General features: G+C 41.2%; 1 protein-coding gene across 1 annotated transcript in view; it reads right to left on the bottom strand.

Moving 5' to 3' along the window:
* Window positions 1-3,093: 3,093 nt before the first annotated feature.
* The window catches only part of galm (galactose mutarotase), a 50,462-nt gene continuing 38,145 nt past the window's right edge, over window positions 3,094-15,410 (bottom strand). Inside the window, exons 5-7 of the mRNA XM_078556665.1 lie at window positions 9,152-9,293; window positions 4,431-4,605; window positions 3,094-3,930 (exon numbers count right to left, since the gene is read on the bottom strand). Coding sequence (XP_078412791.1) covers window positions 3,853-3,930; window positions 4,431-4,605; window positions 9,152-9,293 — 395 coding nt within the window. The 3' untranslated portion in view covers window positions 3,094-3,852. The remainder of the gene's footprint in view (window positions 3,931-4,430; window positions 4,606-9,151; window positions 9,294-15,410) is intronic.

Genomic DNA, 15,410 nt, shown 5'->3' with positions numbered 1-15,410 from the left:
GAATGCTGCTTGGGGCTTGAGCTGTGAGGACAGGGGAAAAAAATGAGGATGGATCTCCTGGGTCCAGTAGTAATGTGGGATGGGGAATTTGGGACCAGTCTGTAGAAGTATTGGCAGTTGCTGGGACCTTCTGATGTGGAGAAGGAAAGCAAAGTCTCATTACAACTTTGTGAAGTAGCAAGACTGAGGGTAATAGCATCAAAATTGCTATTGGCTCCTTTTGAACCATCAAACCCTTGCTCTAAATACCCCTTTGGTGCTAAAGTAAAGTGCAAATTTATTGTTTAAAATTAATGGATGGACCGCTAGAAGTGGAATTTCTTTCTTTGAAAAGCAAGTGGGAACATTTATTGAACTTATGTTGCTGTTTTGTAGGCTAACAAAGAGATTTCTATAATACATTGTTATAAATGAATTATTTGTAGTTTCCCAATTTTTATAAAAAGTTCCAGTGGAGGAAAGGTCATTAACAGAAGACACAGATTTAAGGTAACTGGCTGAAAAACTGACGAGTCATGGAGGTCTACAGCACAAACAAAAAGGCCCTTCGGCCTATCGAGTCTGTGCCAGTCAAACAAGTACCTAACTATTCTAATCCCATTTTCCCGCACTAGGCCCATAACCTTGTATGCCATGGCATTACAAGTGCACATCCAATACTTCTTAAATGTTGAGGGTTTCTGCCTCTACCACCCTTTCAGGCAGAGAGTTCCAGATTCCCACCACCCTCTGGGTGAAAAAGTTCTTCCTCACATCCTCTCTAAATCTCCTGCCCCTTACCTTAAATCTGTGCCCCCTGGTTATTGATCCCTCCACCAAGAGGAAAAGTTCCTTCCTATCTATCCTATCTATGCCCCTCAATTTTATACACCTATAAGGGAAAATAAATTGGTTAGTGACTTATGATTTGGAATGTACTGCTTGAAAGCATTGCAGAATTGGATTCAATAACTTTCAAAAGAATTGGATAAAAAGGAAAGGACAAAAAGTTCAGGACTATGGTGAAAACAGGAGTAAAACTAATTGTGCAACTCTTTCAAAGAGCTGAATAGGCTGTGCTGTGTAATTCTATGATTCAATAAATAGTTGTAAGGGTTATGGGATTTATATTTTTCTTTATGCCATGAATTTTAGGTACTGCACTTCATAAATGTTTGAATGGGCTTTTGGTAAGTAAAGAATTAACTGCTGGTATGTGAACTTGTTTACGCTGATTGTTAGGTTTAAACAAAGGATGTTGTGATTAGGCATAACGGATGAAACTAGTCATTTTATAGAGATAGAAGTTAAAACAAATGAGAATGATTGGAATGTAGTTTAACAATAAGACCAGAAAAAGATTATTTGAAATGACTAGGTTGTTTTTGTTTTTCATTATTGCTAAACTGTTACCAAAGGTGTTATCAGAGAACAATTTAGGCTCCAAATTGTCTGCATGTTTTAGACTTCATTAATTGTAGTTCAGGGTGTAGCTATTGATTGTGTATCAATGGTCTATTGATGTAACTCTGGAGTATTGATGGTCTATTGATGTAACTGAATGGTGTATCATCAGGAGATTTTAACTGTTTTGAACACATTTCGTTCTCTAAACCCTTACTGCTAAGCAGTAAAGAAACCACAAGAGGGGTTGCTGATGTATGATGCTTTTTACAAGTGTTGTATGGAGGTCATAAAAAAGCACACATACTTGAAATAAAAGTTGATGAGAATGCAGTCCTTTCTTTCCCACAAAGTTTTTGGAGAAAGTGAAGAAACTCGAGTGTTCATAGGAAGAGAACACAAAACCATCCATCATTTAATTTTTGATGGTCATACTAGCTGCATGATACAATGATAATGAAGTTATTGACTAATCATAGTCAAAAATCTACAACCTAAATACTTACACAATTCTTTTAATGTTTCTTTGCTAACTCAACTGTCACTTTGAACACCATTGACAGACAGTAGCTGCCGAGTGCATATTCACAGAACGTTACTTTGACAACACCACAAGAGATGTAGTCATCTCTAAGTCAGTGCCATCCTGGCTTCGACACATCATTATTAATTTTCGTTCTTTGTCACTGGTTCAATACCCTGGAAAATGAACCTTTTCTGATATGTATGAACAACAATGCAAGAAATAGACACAAGTTAACCTAATGCAATTAGTTTCACAATCATAGTCACACAGAAGGTGGCTATTCAGCCCATAGTGTCAACTGTGGCTTGGTAGCAGTCCTGTGTTTTGAGTCAAAGGGTTCAAGTACCACTCCAGGATTTGAGCACAGAAATCTAGGTTGACACTGGTGCAATAATGAGGGAGTGCTGCATCTCTTTTAGATGAGATGTTCAAGTGGCCCTGTCAAGTGGATGGAAAAGATCTCATGCCATTATTTCAAAGAAGAGCAGGGGTATCGTGGCCAATATTTATCCCTCAGTCAACAGCACAAAAAAAAAATTCTGATCATTATCATGTTGCTGTGGGAGCTTGCTTTGCACAGATTAGCTGTAAAGTGCTTTGGGATGTCTTTTGGTTATGAAAAGCACAATATAAATGCAAGTCTTCCTTTCTATTGTGCCTGTGGGGAGTTCTTTGAAAGAGCAGCCCAATTACTCAAACTTGCCCTGCTCATCAATTTTAGTTCTAGGGTATCTAGAAATCTCCTGGTAACAGATCCCTGATCCCAACAATGAGACACTTCATGCAACAATGGATTGAATAAGTTCAGGACACCTGGCTGGGACATGACTCCTCTCCAACACAATAAAACCAGTGGGGCAGCGGCCTCGCTTACTCCATCTCCACCCGTGCTGCGGACTTGGTGGCTTTAAAGTCAGGGTGGGGCAGAAAGGAAGATTGATTATCAAAAGGGCATGAAACTTATCACAAACCCACTTGAAGAGAACTTACCTCCTGCAAATCAAAGCTGTCCCTCCTGCCTCTTCAGAGCTCTCGCTCACAATGAGGATTCAGGAGCAGGAGAGGCCACAAGTCAGGGTTGACAAGGAAGGGTCTGCAGTGACAGTGGGGGTCAGAGAGCGGGATATGTGGCGAGCAGGAGGTACTACAAGTAGAAAGCTACCCTATTTTAAAATAAAACAAACTTAACTTTTATATTTTTATTTCATTTACCAATAAAAGAATTTAGCAAAGTATTTTAACTTAAAGGGTAAAATGTTTTTTTCTGATAAGCAAGGTACTACAGAACCTAACTACAGCTTTTACACTGGTTTTAATTGGAAAATGTGATTCACTTATAGTTGTGTTCCTGAAAATCACAACTTTAATTTTGAGGACTTGCTGTATTTATCCTTAAACCAAATTATCTGGTCATTACCTCTCTACTGGTTTTGTTGGACCTTCCTCTACACAAGCTGACTGCTGCTTTTCCTACGTTACAACAGTGATACACTCCAAAAGTACTTTATTGGCTGTGAAGCATTGAGATGTCCGATGGTCATGAATATGAATACAAGTCTTTCTTTTTGTGGCCATTATGCCAAATGCTAGCCCGAGTGCTTTGCTAATATTAAACATCCAGACCTCTAATCTGTTCTCTTCCCGAATAAACAATCTGAAGAGCTGTGTAATTTAAGGCATCTCTGGTTTGGGGGAAATATTCTAAGATAGATGCTAGTCCACATTCTTGGTTATGTACTGCTGAACTCTGTTTTTGCACTCCCTCTTGTGGGCACAATGGGTAAATACATGATTTAATTTTCCTCATTCTGCATTGGTTTTCTTTCCTTACCAACAACCCCCACGTCGTGTGATTTTATTTTTTGCTCTAGTTTAACTAAGGTAAAAATAAGTGTTTTGATTCAAGTATGACAACTAAAACATAGCTGCCCATATTACCACACTCAAAGTACAGAGAATTTAAACCATGTTGTGTGGTCATATTCCTCGCCAGGTCTCAGCAATGCATCTGGGAAATTCATCTGCAACATAAAACATTTGGAAATGTCAAATTAAATTCTAACTCTCAGAAATAGTAAATACTGTGTGCACAAAACAACTTCCAGACTATTTTCCTGGACAGTTTCTCACCTGCCCTACCACCATCCCCACAACCACCGGCCCCTGTGCACTTAAGCTCATCAAAAACTCTATCAAATTTTGTCTGATAATGTTCCTATGAAGCATCTTGGGAAATTTTACTGCATTAAAGGTGCAATCAATGCAAGTTTTTTTTCCAACAATTTGCAACTGGTCCTAATTTACTAAATTATCCAGTTTTTCTTTCTTCAGAGTTGCAGGAAGCATTGCAGTAATATTTTTTTCCCAAGTTAGAGATAATGGGTTAGGTCAACGAACTGGTTTCATGACCAGAAGGCAACCTAGGGCATGTTAACAGGAACTTTGTTCAATCAGAACTCTTACATTAATATTTTCTGCTTTCGCTTTATGTAAAGGTTTCTTTCCCCTCCTCCCTCCTAACCTTGTTGACAGCATCAGGCCAACTCTGGGTTTCCAGACAAAAAGCCGAATGCTTAGGGTATACGGCCCCTCCTTTGCCCTTCAGGCTCCCATCCAGAAAATTGGCAGTGTAAAACTGAACTCCTGGCTGTGTAGTCTCGATTTGCAGTAGTCTGCCGCTTGGCTGATGGTAAACCCTGTAAACAAGAATATGTTTTTACTATTTTTGAATATTAAAGATTTATTCCCTAAATTTTCTCCCTAATCTACATTCCACTCGTGGCTCAAGGGGGAAAGTGCTACCAGATTGCTCTAATCTGACCAACAGCAACTGAGACCTGAACACTACCCAGGGATGGCACATGTTCTCTGTTCAGTATTTCCACAAACTGAAATTGGTAATTCGCTAGCATAGGATTCAACCTTCATTCCTCTATTCAGCTGCATGTCACATCAAAGCCACCAGAGAACTCTGCTTTTATAATTCCACTGGACACCTTATCTACACCAACTCATCTTGCTGATTTTGTTTCACTGATACCCTGTATTCAAGTCCCTGCCAAAGACTTCAACACAAAATCTAGGCCAGTGCTTCAGCATAATACTGAGAGACTGCCAGAGGTGTTGTCTTTCAGGATAAACATTAAACGAAGGCCCTGCCTGCCCCCTCGGGTGGAGAACAACTTGCATCTACATACAGAATCCTTAAAGTAAAACAGCCCAAGTTTCACAGAAGTGTAATTCAGACGAAATTTGATACTGAGCAAAAGGGGAGGACGTGTTAAGACAAATGAACAAAAGCTTGGTCAAAGAGATATGTTTTAAGGAGGGTTGTGGAGAAGGATAAAGAGGTGGTTTAGGGACGGAATGTCAGGGTATAGGGCCTAGATAGCTGATGGCATGGTCACCAATGGTAGGCTGAAGGAAGTAGGAGAATACACAAGAGACTAATTGGAGCATTGCAGGTTTCCCAGCGGGTTGCAGGGCTGGAGCTGGTTACAGAGATAGAGAAAGATAAGGCCAAGAGAGAATATGAGGATGAGAATTTTAAATCAGAGGCGTTGACGCCCAGAAGCCAATGTAGGTCAGCGAGCACAGAGAAGTTGAGGGAAGGGGAGTTGGTCTAACTCGGGACAGGCAGCAGAGTTTTGAATGAGCTTTAGATTATGAAGGATAGCAGATAGGCAGCCTGTTAGTGATAACAAAAACATGGATGAGGGTTTCAGCAGTAGACAGGTTGAAATGGGGTCAAATAGAACACCAAGATTGCAAACAGTCTGACTCACCCCGAGACAATGACTAGGGAATGGAGTTTGTGTGTCGAAGACGATGGCTTCTGTCTTCCCAGTGCTTGATTGCAAAAAATATTAGCTCTTCCAATATTGGGTGTACGACAAGTAGTGGAGCAAATGAGAAGTGGAAGGGAGGTGATGATGACATAAAGCTGGGGTTACATGTACATGTGGAACCTGATCTGTTTCTGGCGAGGGGCAGCAAGAAAAATAACATGCCAAAGATAGATCCTTGAGGTCTTTGGTGGTAATGGTATAGGGGCAGGAAGGGAAGCTATTGCATGAGGTCTCTGACTGGATAGGTAAGAGTCAAATTAGGCAAAGGTAGTCCCTTTCAGTTGGTGAACAGAGGAGAGGTGTTCAAGCGTAAGACCATAAGACATTGGAACAGAAATTAGGCCATTCGGCCCATCGAGTCTGCTCCGCCATTCAATCATGGCTGATAAGTTTCTCAACCCCATTCTCCCGCCTTCTCCCCGTAACCTTTGATCCCCTTACTAATCAAGAACCTATCTATCTCCGTCTTAAATACACTCAATGACCTGGCCTCCACAGCCTTCTGTGGCAATGAATTCCATAGATTCACCACTCTCTGGCTAAAGAAGTTTCTCCTCATCTCTGTTCTAAAAGGTTTTCCCTTCACTCTGAGGCTGTGCCCTCGGGTCCTAGTCTCTCCTACTAATGGAAACATCTTCCCCACGTCCACTCTATCCAGGCCTTTCAGTATTCTGTAAGTTTCAATCAGATACCCCCATATCCTTCTAAACTCCATCAAGTATAGACCCAGAGTCCTCAAACGTTCCTCATATGTTAAGCCTTTCATTCCTGGGATCGTTCTCATGAACCTCCTCTGGACCCTCTCCAGGGCCAGCACATCCTTCCTGAGATACGGGGCCCAAAATTGCTCACAATATTCTAAATGTGGTCTGACCAGAGCCTTATAAAGCCTCAGCAGCACATCCCTGCTTTTATATTCTAGTCCTCTCGAAATAAATGCCAACATTGCATTTGCCTTCCTAACTACCGACTCAACCTGCAAGTTAGCCTTAAGAGAATCCTGGACTAGGACTCCCAAGTCCCTTTGCACTCCAGATTTCTGAATTCTCTCCCCATTTAGAAAATAGACTGTGCCTCTATTCTTCCTACCAAAGTGCATCACCTCACACTTCCCCACATTGTATTCCATCTGCCACTTCTTTGCCCATTCTCCTAACCTCTCCAAATCCTTCTGCAGCCTCCCCGCCTCCTCAATACTACCTGTCCCTCCACCTATCTTTGTATCATCTGCAAACTTAGCCAGGATGCCCTCAGTTCCTTCATCTAGATCATTAATGTATAAAGTGAAAAGTTGTGGTCCCAACACTGACCCCTGTGGAACTCCACCAGTCACCGGCCGCCATCCTGAGAAGGACACCCTTATCCCCATTCTCTGCCTCCTGCCAGACACCCAATCTTCTATCTATGCTAGTACCTTGCCTCTAACACCATGGGCTCTTATCTTACTGAGCAGCCTCCTGTGCGGCACCTTGTCAAAGGCCTTCTGGAAGTCCAAGTAGATAACATCCATTGGCTCTCCTTTGTCTAACCTACTCGTTACCTCCTCAAAGAATTCTTAACAGGTTTGTCAGGCATGACCTCCCCTTGATGAAACCATGCTGACTTTGCCCTATTTTATCATGCACTTCCAAGTATTCTGAAATCTCATCCTTAAGAATGGACTCTAAAATCTTACCAACGACTGAGGTCAGGCTAATCGGCCTGTAATTTCCCGTCTTTTGCCTCACTCCCTTCTTAAACAGAGGGGTTACATTAGCGATTTTCCAGTTCTCTGGGACCCTCCCTGACTCCAGTGATTCCTGAAAGATCACCACTAACGCCTCCACTATCTCTTCAGCTATCTCCTTCAGAACTCTGGGGTGTAATCCATCTGGTCCAGGTAATTCATCCACCTTCAGACCTTTCAGTTTTCCTAACACCTTCTCCTTGGTAATGGCCATCGTACTCACCTCTGCCCCCCGACTCTCTTGAACTTTGGGGATGTTACTCGTGTCTTCCACCATGAAGACTGACGCAAAGTACCTATTCAGTTCCTCCGCCATTTCTTTGTTCCCCACTATTACTTCTCCAGCGTCATTTTCCAGCAGCCCAATGTCCACTTTTGCCTCTCTCTTACCCTTTATATATCTAAAAAAACTCTTGCAATCTTCTTTTATATTACTGGCTAGTTTACCCTCATATTTAATCTTCTCCCTCATTTCCTTTTTAGTTGTCCTCTGTTGGTCTTTGTAGGCTTCCCAATCCCCTGGTTTCCCACTGCTCTTCGCCGCATTGTATGCTTTCTCTTCAGCTTTTATGCTGTCCCTGACTTCCCTTGTCAGCCACGGTTGCCTCGTCCTCCCTTTAGTATGCTTCTTCTTCCTAGGGATGAATTTTTGCTGTGTCTTCCAAATTACTCCCAGAAATTCCTGCCATTGCTGTTCCACTGTCTTTCCTGCTAGGCTCATCTCCCAGTCAATTCTGGCCAGCTCCTCCCTCATGCCTCTGTAGTTGCCTTTATTCAACTGTAATACTGTTACATCTGATTCCAGGATAGTGTTGTCAACTGTGTCAAAGCCTATAGACAGATAGAGAAGTATGAGCAGCAATAGTGCTCCACAGTCACAGTCACAAACAACGTCATTTGTGATTTTGATCAAGACTGTTATGGGGTGGAAATCTGATTGGAGAGGTTCGATTGTAGAAAAGTTGGGTACAGATTAGGGAGGTGGCAACATGTTCAAGGATTATGAGAAGAAAAGGGAGGTTGGAAATGGGGTAGTAATTTGTTGAAGGGAGGGTGATGATGGCAGATTTGAAAGGGTGGTGAACAGTACCTGGCGACAGTGAATCAAACAATATCAGCTAATGATAGCATCTCATCATGTTACATATCGTGGGATCTTACGTGAAAATTACTACCACATTTCTTATGTTGCAACAGTGACCACACTTCAGAAACACTTCATTGACTGCAAAGAGTTTTGTGCAGCTAACGTGGTGAAAGGCGCCATATAAATGCAAGTTTTTATTCCCCCTTTAATAATCTTCCCCTAAACCGTTGCAACTGAATCCCAGTAGCCGAGTTTGGAATAAAAACATGGAACATACCTTGGCCTTGGGAGGAAATTGATGTAAGTGCAGTAATATCAACACCTGGGGTTTTGTTAATGAATTATTGACTCAGTGTTGCTGTTATAATGTACACAATCTATTAAAATTAGTGTGAGAAGTAAGTTTTTTGTCAACCTGTGAATAGCACATTTGGGAAAAAGATACAAAGGAGATAAAAGAAATGATGCAATTTTTTTTTTAAAGGGAACAAAATCACAAGTGTTGGCAACACCCAAATGCACAATTACAAAATGCCTCCCAAGTTCAAGATAAGTATAATCCCTTTTCCCAGGCTGGTTACCTTGCACAAGGAGATCGTTGTTTTGAGGAGTTTAAACAGAAGTTGTGATCAAAGCCTCCGACTAATTTATTTGCAATATGGTTTCCAAGTAATACTGGGTTCCTCAAGTCAAAACTTGTGTTCTCCACTGAGGCAATGTCTCCTTTATAAATTAGAAATATGTTAAGAAGCATCGCATCATAAAAATCTGATTATCTCATGTAAATAAGGAATAAAAATGTTGATACTCTTAATAACCTTCATGTATTAGCCATGGCTCAGTTGGTAGCATTCTCACCTCTGAATCAGAAGATTGTAGGTTCAATTCCCCCTCCAGAGACATGAGCATAACATCTAGATTGACACCACCAGTGCAGTTCTGAGGGATTGCTACACTCTCAGGCATGCTGGCTTTCAGATGAGATGTTAAACCAAGACTGTGTTGGCCCTCTCAAGTGGATGTAAAATTTCCCATGACACTATTTTGAAGGTGAGCAGGAGAGTTCTCCCAGATGTCCTGGACAATATTTATCCCTCAACCGATTTCACTAAATCAGATTAGCTGGCTATCATCGTATAAACATAAAAGTAGGAGCAAAGATAGGCCATTCAGCCCTGCAAGGCTGCTCTGCCATTCAATAAAATCATGGCTGATCTGTCCCTTGCCTGACAAGAGTCTATCTATCTCTGCCTTAAAAATATTCAGTGACCCTGCTTCCATCACCTTCTGAGCACAGAGTTTCAAAGTCACACGACCCTCAGAAAAATTTCTCCTCATCTCTGTCCTATAAGGGTCACCCCTAACTTTAAAACTGTGCCCCTTAGTTCTGGATTCACTCACAAGAGGAAACATCCTTTCCAAATCCACCTTGTCAAGACCATTCAGGATCTTATATACATTAATCAAGTCACCCCCGACACTTCCAAACTCCAGTGGAAATAAGCCCAGCCTGTCCAACCTATCCTCATAAGGCAACCCACTCATTCCAGGTTTCAACTTAATAAACCTCTGAACCGCCTCCAATGCATTTACATCCTTCCTTAAAAAAGGAGACCAAAACTGAACACAGTATTTGCGATTTGGTCTCGCCAATGCCCTGAATAACTGAAGCGTAACATCCTTACTTTTATGTTCAATTCCTCTTGCAATAAAGGATAGCATTCCATTTGCCTTCTTGATTACATGCTGTAGCTGCATACTAACTCTTCATGACTCATTCACTAGAACACCTAGATCCCTCTGCACCTCAGAATTCTGCAATCATTCTCCATTTAAGTAACTCTGCTTTTTTATTCTTCCTGCCAAAGTAAACAATTTCACATTTTCCCATCTCCATCTGCCAGATTTTTGCCCATTCTCTCAACTTATTTATATCAGTCTGCAAACTCCTTATACTTTCTTCACAACATACTATCCTACCTATTTGTGTTGCCTGCAAATTTAGCTGCCATACCTTCACTTCCCTCATCGAAGTCATTGATGTAAATTGTAAAAGGTTGAGGCCTCTGCAGGACTCCACTCGTCACATCCTGCCAATCAGACAGAGACCCATTTAGGCATACTCTGTTTTCTGCCAGCCAGCCAATCTTCTATCTATGCTAATATGTTAGCCCCTACACCATGAGCTTTTATTTTCCGCAATAATCTTTGATGTGGCACCTTATCAAATGCCTTCCAGAAATCTAAGTATAGTACATCTACCGGTACCCCTTTATCCATAGCACATGTTACTCCTTCAAAGAACTCTAATCAATTTGTTGAACATGATTTCCCTTTCACAAATCATGCTGACTCTCCCCGATTACCTTCAGTTTTTTTTTAAGCGCCCAGCTATAGTCTCTTTGATCGATTCTAACACCTTCCCCATGTCAGATATCAAGCTAACTGACCTATAGTTTCCTGTTTTCTGCCTCCCTCCCTTCTTGAACAGAGGGGTTATATTTGCTACTTTCCAGTCTGATGGAACCTTTCCAAAATCTATGGAATTTTGGAAAAAAAACACCAATGCATCTACTACTTCATTAGCCACCTCTTTTAAGGCCCTAGGATGAAGTCCATCTGGGCCTGGAGACTTGTCAGCCTGCAGCTCCATCAGTTTGCTCAATACTACTTCCCTTGTGATTGTAATTTCACCAAGTTCCCCTCTCCCTTTCACCTCCTGATTTACAGCTATTTCTAGAATGTTTTTGTATCTTCTACAGTGAAGACAGAAGCAAAAATATTTGTTCATCTGCCATTTCCTTATTATGTACTATTAACTCCCCATTCTCACTCTCTAGAGGACCAACACTCACTTTACTTACTTTTTTTCCTTTCTAAATACCTGTAGATACTCTTGCTATCTGTTTTTACATTTCTAGCAAGCTTCCTCTCACACTCTAATTTCTTTCTCCTGATTAACCTTTTAGTCATTATCGGACATTCCTTATACTCTGACCTGCCACACGTCTTTGCACAGTTATATGCTTTTTCCTCAAGTTTAATGCTTTCCCTAACTTCTTTGGTTAATCACGGATGGTGGGTCCTCCATTTAGCATTTTTCTTTATAGTAGGAATATACTTATCCTGAGTATTCTTAAATATCCCCTTAAATGTCTGTCACTGCTTCTCTATTGATCTATCCTCCAGCCTAGTATCCCAATGCACTTCAGCTAGCTCAGCTTTCATGCCCACATAGTTGCCCTTATTTAAGCTCAAAATACTAGTCTTAGACCCACTCTTCTCCCTTTCAAACTGGATGTAAAATTCAATCATATAGTGGTCACCGCTACCTAGGGGTGCCTTTACTCTGAGGTCATTAATTAATCCTGTCACTTTACACAATACCAAGTCTAATATAGCTCTCTGGTTGGTTCCAGAAAGTGTTGCTCTAGCAAACTATCTCAAAAGCATTCTATGAACTCCTCATCCAGGCTACTACTGCCAATCTGATTTTTCCAGTTTAGATGTAGATTAAAGTCACCTATGATTATTGCCATCCCTTTATCACAAGCACCATCTTCTTGTATACTTTTTCCTACATTGTGGTTACTGTTAAGGGGCCTGGAGTCAACTCCCACTAGTGACTTCTTTCCCCTACTATTCCTCATCTCCACCCAAACCAATTCTACATCCTGATCTCCTGAACCAAGGTCATCTCTAACTATTGCACAAATGCCATCCTTGATTACCAGTGCTACCCCTCCACCTGTACTAGCTTCCTATTATTCTTGAATGTCATATACCCCTCAATATTCAGGACCCAATCCTTGTCGACCTGCAGCCACATCTCCGTAACGGCTATCAGATCGTACTTATTTACTTCAATGCGCACTATCAATTTGTTTACTTTGTTATGAATGCTATGCGCATTCAGATACAGAGCCTTTAGTTTTGTCTTTTAGTTCTCTTTGTAACATCTAGTCTTGATTGTCGGTGCATTCTTCAGTTTTTTCCTCTCTGTCCCTTCCTGCCATTCTCTGACCCTCATTTCTCATATTGCTATTTTCTTCTCTTACCTTGTCTCTACTCTTTGATATACCACATCTGCCCACATTTGATCCCTTGCCCTAACTATTTAGTTTTAAACCCTCTCTACTTCCCCAGTTATACGGTTCACAAGAACTTATGCTTGTGGGAGCTTGCAGTGTGCTGCTGCATTTCTTATGTATTCAAATTAGAACAGTGACTACACTTCATAAGTACTTCATGGACTGTAAAGCACACTGGGAAATCCAGAGATTGTGTAATATACTACATAAATGCAAGTCATAAAACCTTTACTGTGGCACACAATCATGTATTGTAAGCAACTTCATAATGTTTACTTCCTCTGAAATCCATCCGCATAAATTAAACTCTTCCTCGAATCCAGCAAAACTGAGGTTTATTTACTCCATAACTAATGTTGGTGTGAATTTTGGCTTTACACCAAAGTTGAAGGGAGACTAGAGAAACTGGGATTATTCTCCTTAAAGCAGAGTAGGTTTAATAGAGGTGTTCAAAATTATGAAAGGTTTTGATGCAGTAAATAAAAAAAAAAACCTGTTTCCAATGGCAGAAGAGTGGAGAGTCGGAGGAGGCAAGTTTAAGATAATTACCAAAAGAATTAGAGGGAGGTGAAGAGGATTCTTTTTAATGTTGCCAGTTGTTAAGACCTGGAATGTGCTACCTGAAAAGGCCAGAAGAAGCAGAATCCATAGTAACTTTCTAAGGGGAGTTGGATAAATACTTGAAAAGGGAATTGCAGGGCTATGGGGAAAGAGTCGGCCTAATAGGATAGCTCTTTCAAAGAGTCAGCACAGGCACAGTGAGCTGAATGTCTTGCTTCTGCGCTGTACGATTCCAGGTTGTTGTGTAAATCTCAAATCAGACTCTTTAAAAATGGAATCACGGCTCAACCAACTCTGGAACCAAGTGGAATGAGATTTCCTAGTGGTCTTTCCGGCAGTTACTGTCTTTATTTCAGCTGCGACTATATCAAAAAATTGTAAAACAGGTTAATGTTTTTTGGTTTTGACCTTTTATCAGCACTTAATACTGAAAAGATAAGACAGTTCTTAAAGATCACTGAACATGCAGAAAACAACATTTGTAATCACAAGAGTGGAAGTTGAATAGTCTACCAACTGTTTATTGTGAAAAGTGAAAACTCATAAAAACAGAAAATGCTGGAAAAACTCAGCAGGTCTGGTAGCATCTGTGGAGAGAGAAACAATGTTTCAAGCCTTGTATGACTTCTTCAGAGTTGGAGAGAGTTAGAAATGTGATGGGTTTTAAACTATTGAAGGGAGGGGTTGGAGCGGGTGGAGCAAAATAGGTCACGGATATGTGGGAGCTCAGGAGAGATTTGACAAAGATGTCATGGACATAAAATAAAGGGAGTGGCAATGATAGTGTTAAAGACTAAGGCAGGTATTAGTAGTGACATACAAGTCAGATAGCAAAATCTGTTAATAGCAAAGCAAGGGTCAGCGCTCCCTGAAAGCAAAACATAAGAACAAGTCACAGACTGGCCCTGTGAGGGGAGGTGGTTGGGAAAAAATATCAAATGGAGTACAGAGTTCATGGTCTGAAGCTGTTGGACTCAATATTTAGTCCAGAAAGTGCCTAATCAGAGGATGAGGTGCTGTCCTTTCAGTTTGTCTTGGGCTTCAGTGGAACATTGTAGCTGGCCAAGGACAGAAATGTGGGCATGAGAGCAAGATGGTGAATTGAAATGGCAAGCGACAGCAAGGTTGGGGTCATGCTTGCGGACTGAACGAAGGTGTTCCCCAAAGCGATCACCCAGTTCGCGTTTAGTCTCCCCAAAGTAGAGGAGACCACATTGTGAGCAGTGAAGTGTGGTGGGAACCCCGCTTACATGCATAAAGAGAGCTTCTGCCACACTTTCGTCAATGTAACGCTGACGGATCTGAAGCAGCTCAAGAGAATTTCCTGGCTTATCTTGCAGCATTGTCCCTGTCAGGTTCAAAACCGCCCTTTACAATCCTTACTTGAAAAATATACCCTCAACATTCTACATGCCCAACCTGACCCGAACTGTCAAGTCTGAAATCCGGCAGGGACTTAGTCCCAAGGTTGCTGATTTTAAGACACTGTACCCCGAACCCATTCACAACCACATTTCATTAAACACTGTTGTGTGCCTCAGTTCCAAGTGTCACATGACATACTGGAAAGCTCCACATGTAGCAACATGTACAATTTCCTCCCACAGAATGACTCATTGACTTATAAACACTTCAAGTTTAGTGTTTACCAATTCATCACCACAATTTTACAAATCACTCCAGTTAAGCAAGAGGATTAAAAAGCAATTAACTGAATTATGCCAAGTTTTTAGATTAACTGGTGATGATGATGAAGTGAAATTAGAAGGGCTATTTCAATTAAAAGGGGAGTTTTGTTAATGGGCAGTAACTGCTAGTGACAACATTCAACGGTGTTACTACACTGTACAATCCTCAGGGTGCATTGCAGCAGCTCACCAAGGCTTATTTGACAACTGCTTCCAAACCAGACACTTTGACCGCCTAGACAGACAAGAGGCAGTAGATGCATGGGAACACTATTTCCTCTGTGACATATCGTCTCAACCTGCACAAATGTTATCGTTGGATCAAAATCCTGGAACTCCCTACCAGCGCTGTGGGACCCTTAACCCATCGGTTCATGAAAAAGGCAACTAACCACTGCCTTTTTAATGGCAATCAGGATTAGACAATAAATACTGGCCTTGCTGGTTTTGCCCATTTCCCAGAATGAATTAAAGGAAAGCATCACTGAATAGTTCTGGTT

The sequence above is a fragment of the Cetorhinus maximus genome, chromosome 14 (genome assembly GCF_964194155.1).
Source record: "Cetorhinus maximus chromosome 14, sCetMax3.hap1.1, whole genome shotgun sequence".
Classification (NCBI taxonomy): domain Eukaryota; kingdom Metazoa; phylum Chordata; class Chondrichthyes; order Lamniformes; family Cetorhinidae; genus Cetorhinus; species Cetorhinus maximus.
This window is presented reverse-complemented; position numbering and strand designations above follow the sequence as displayed.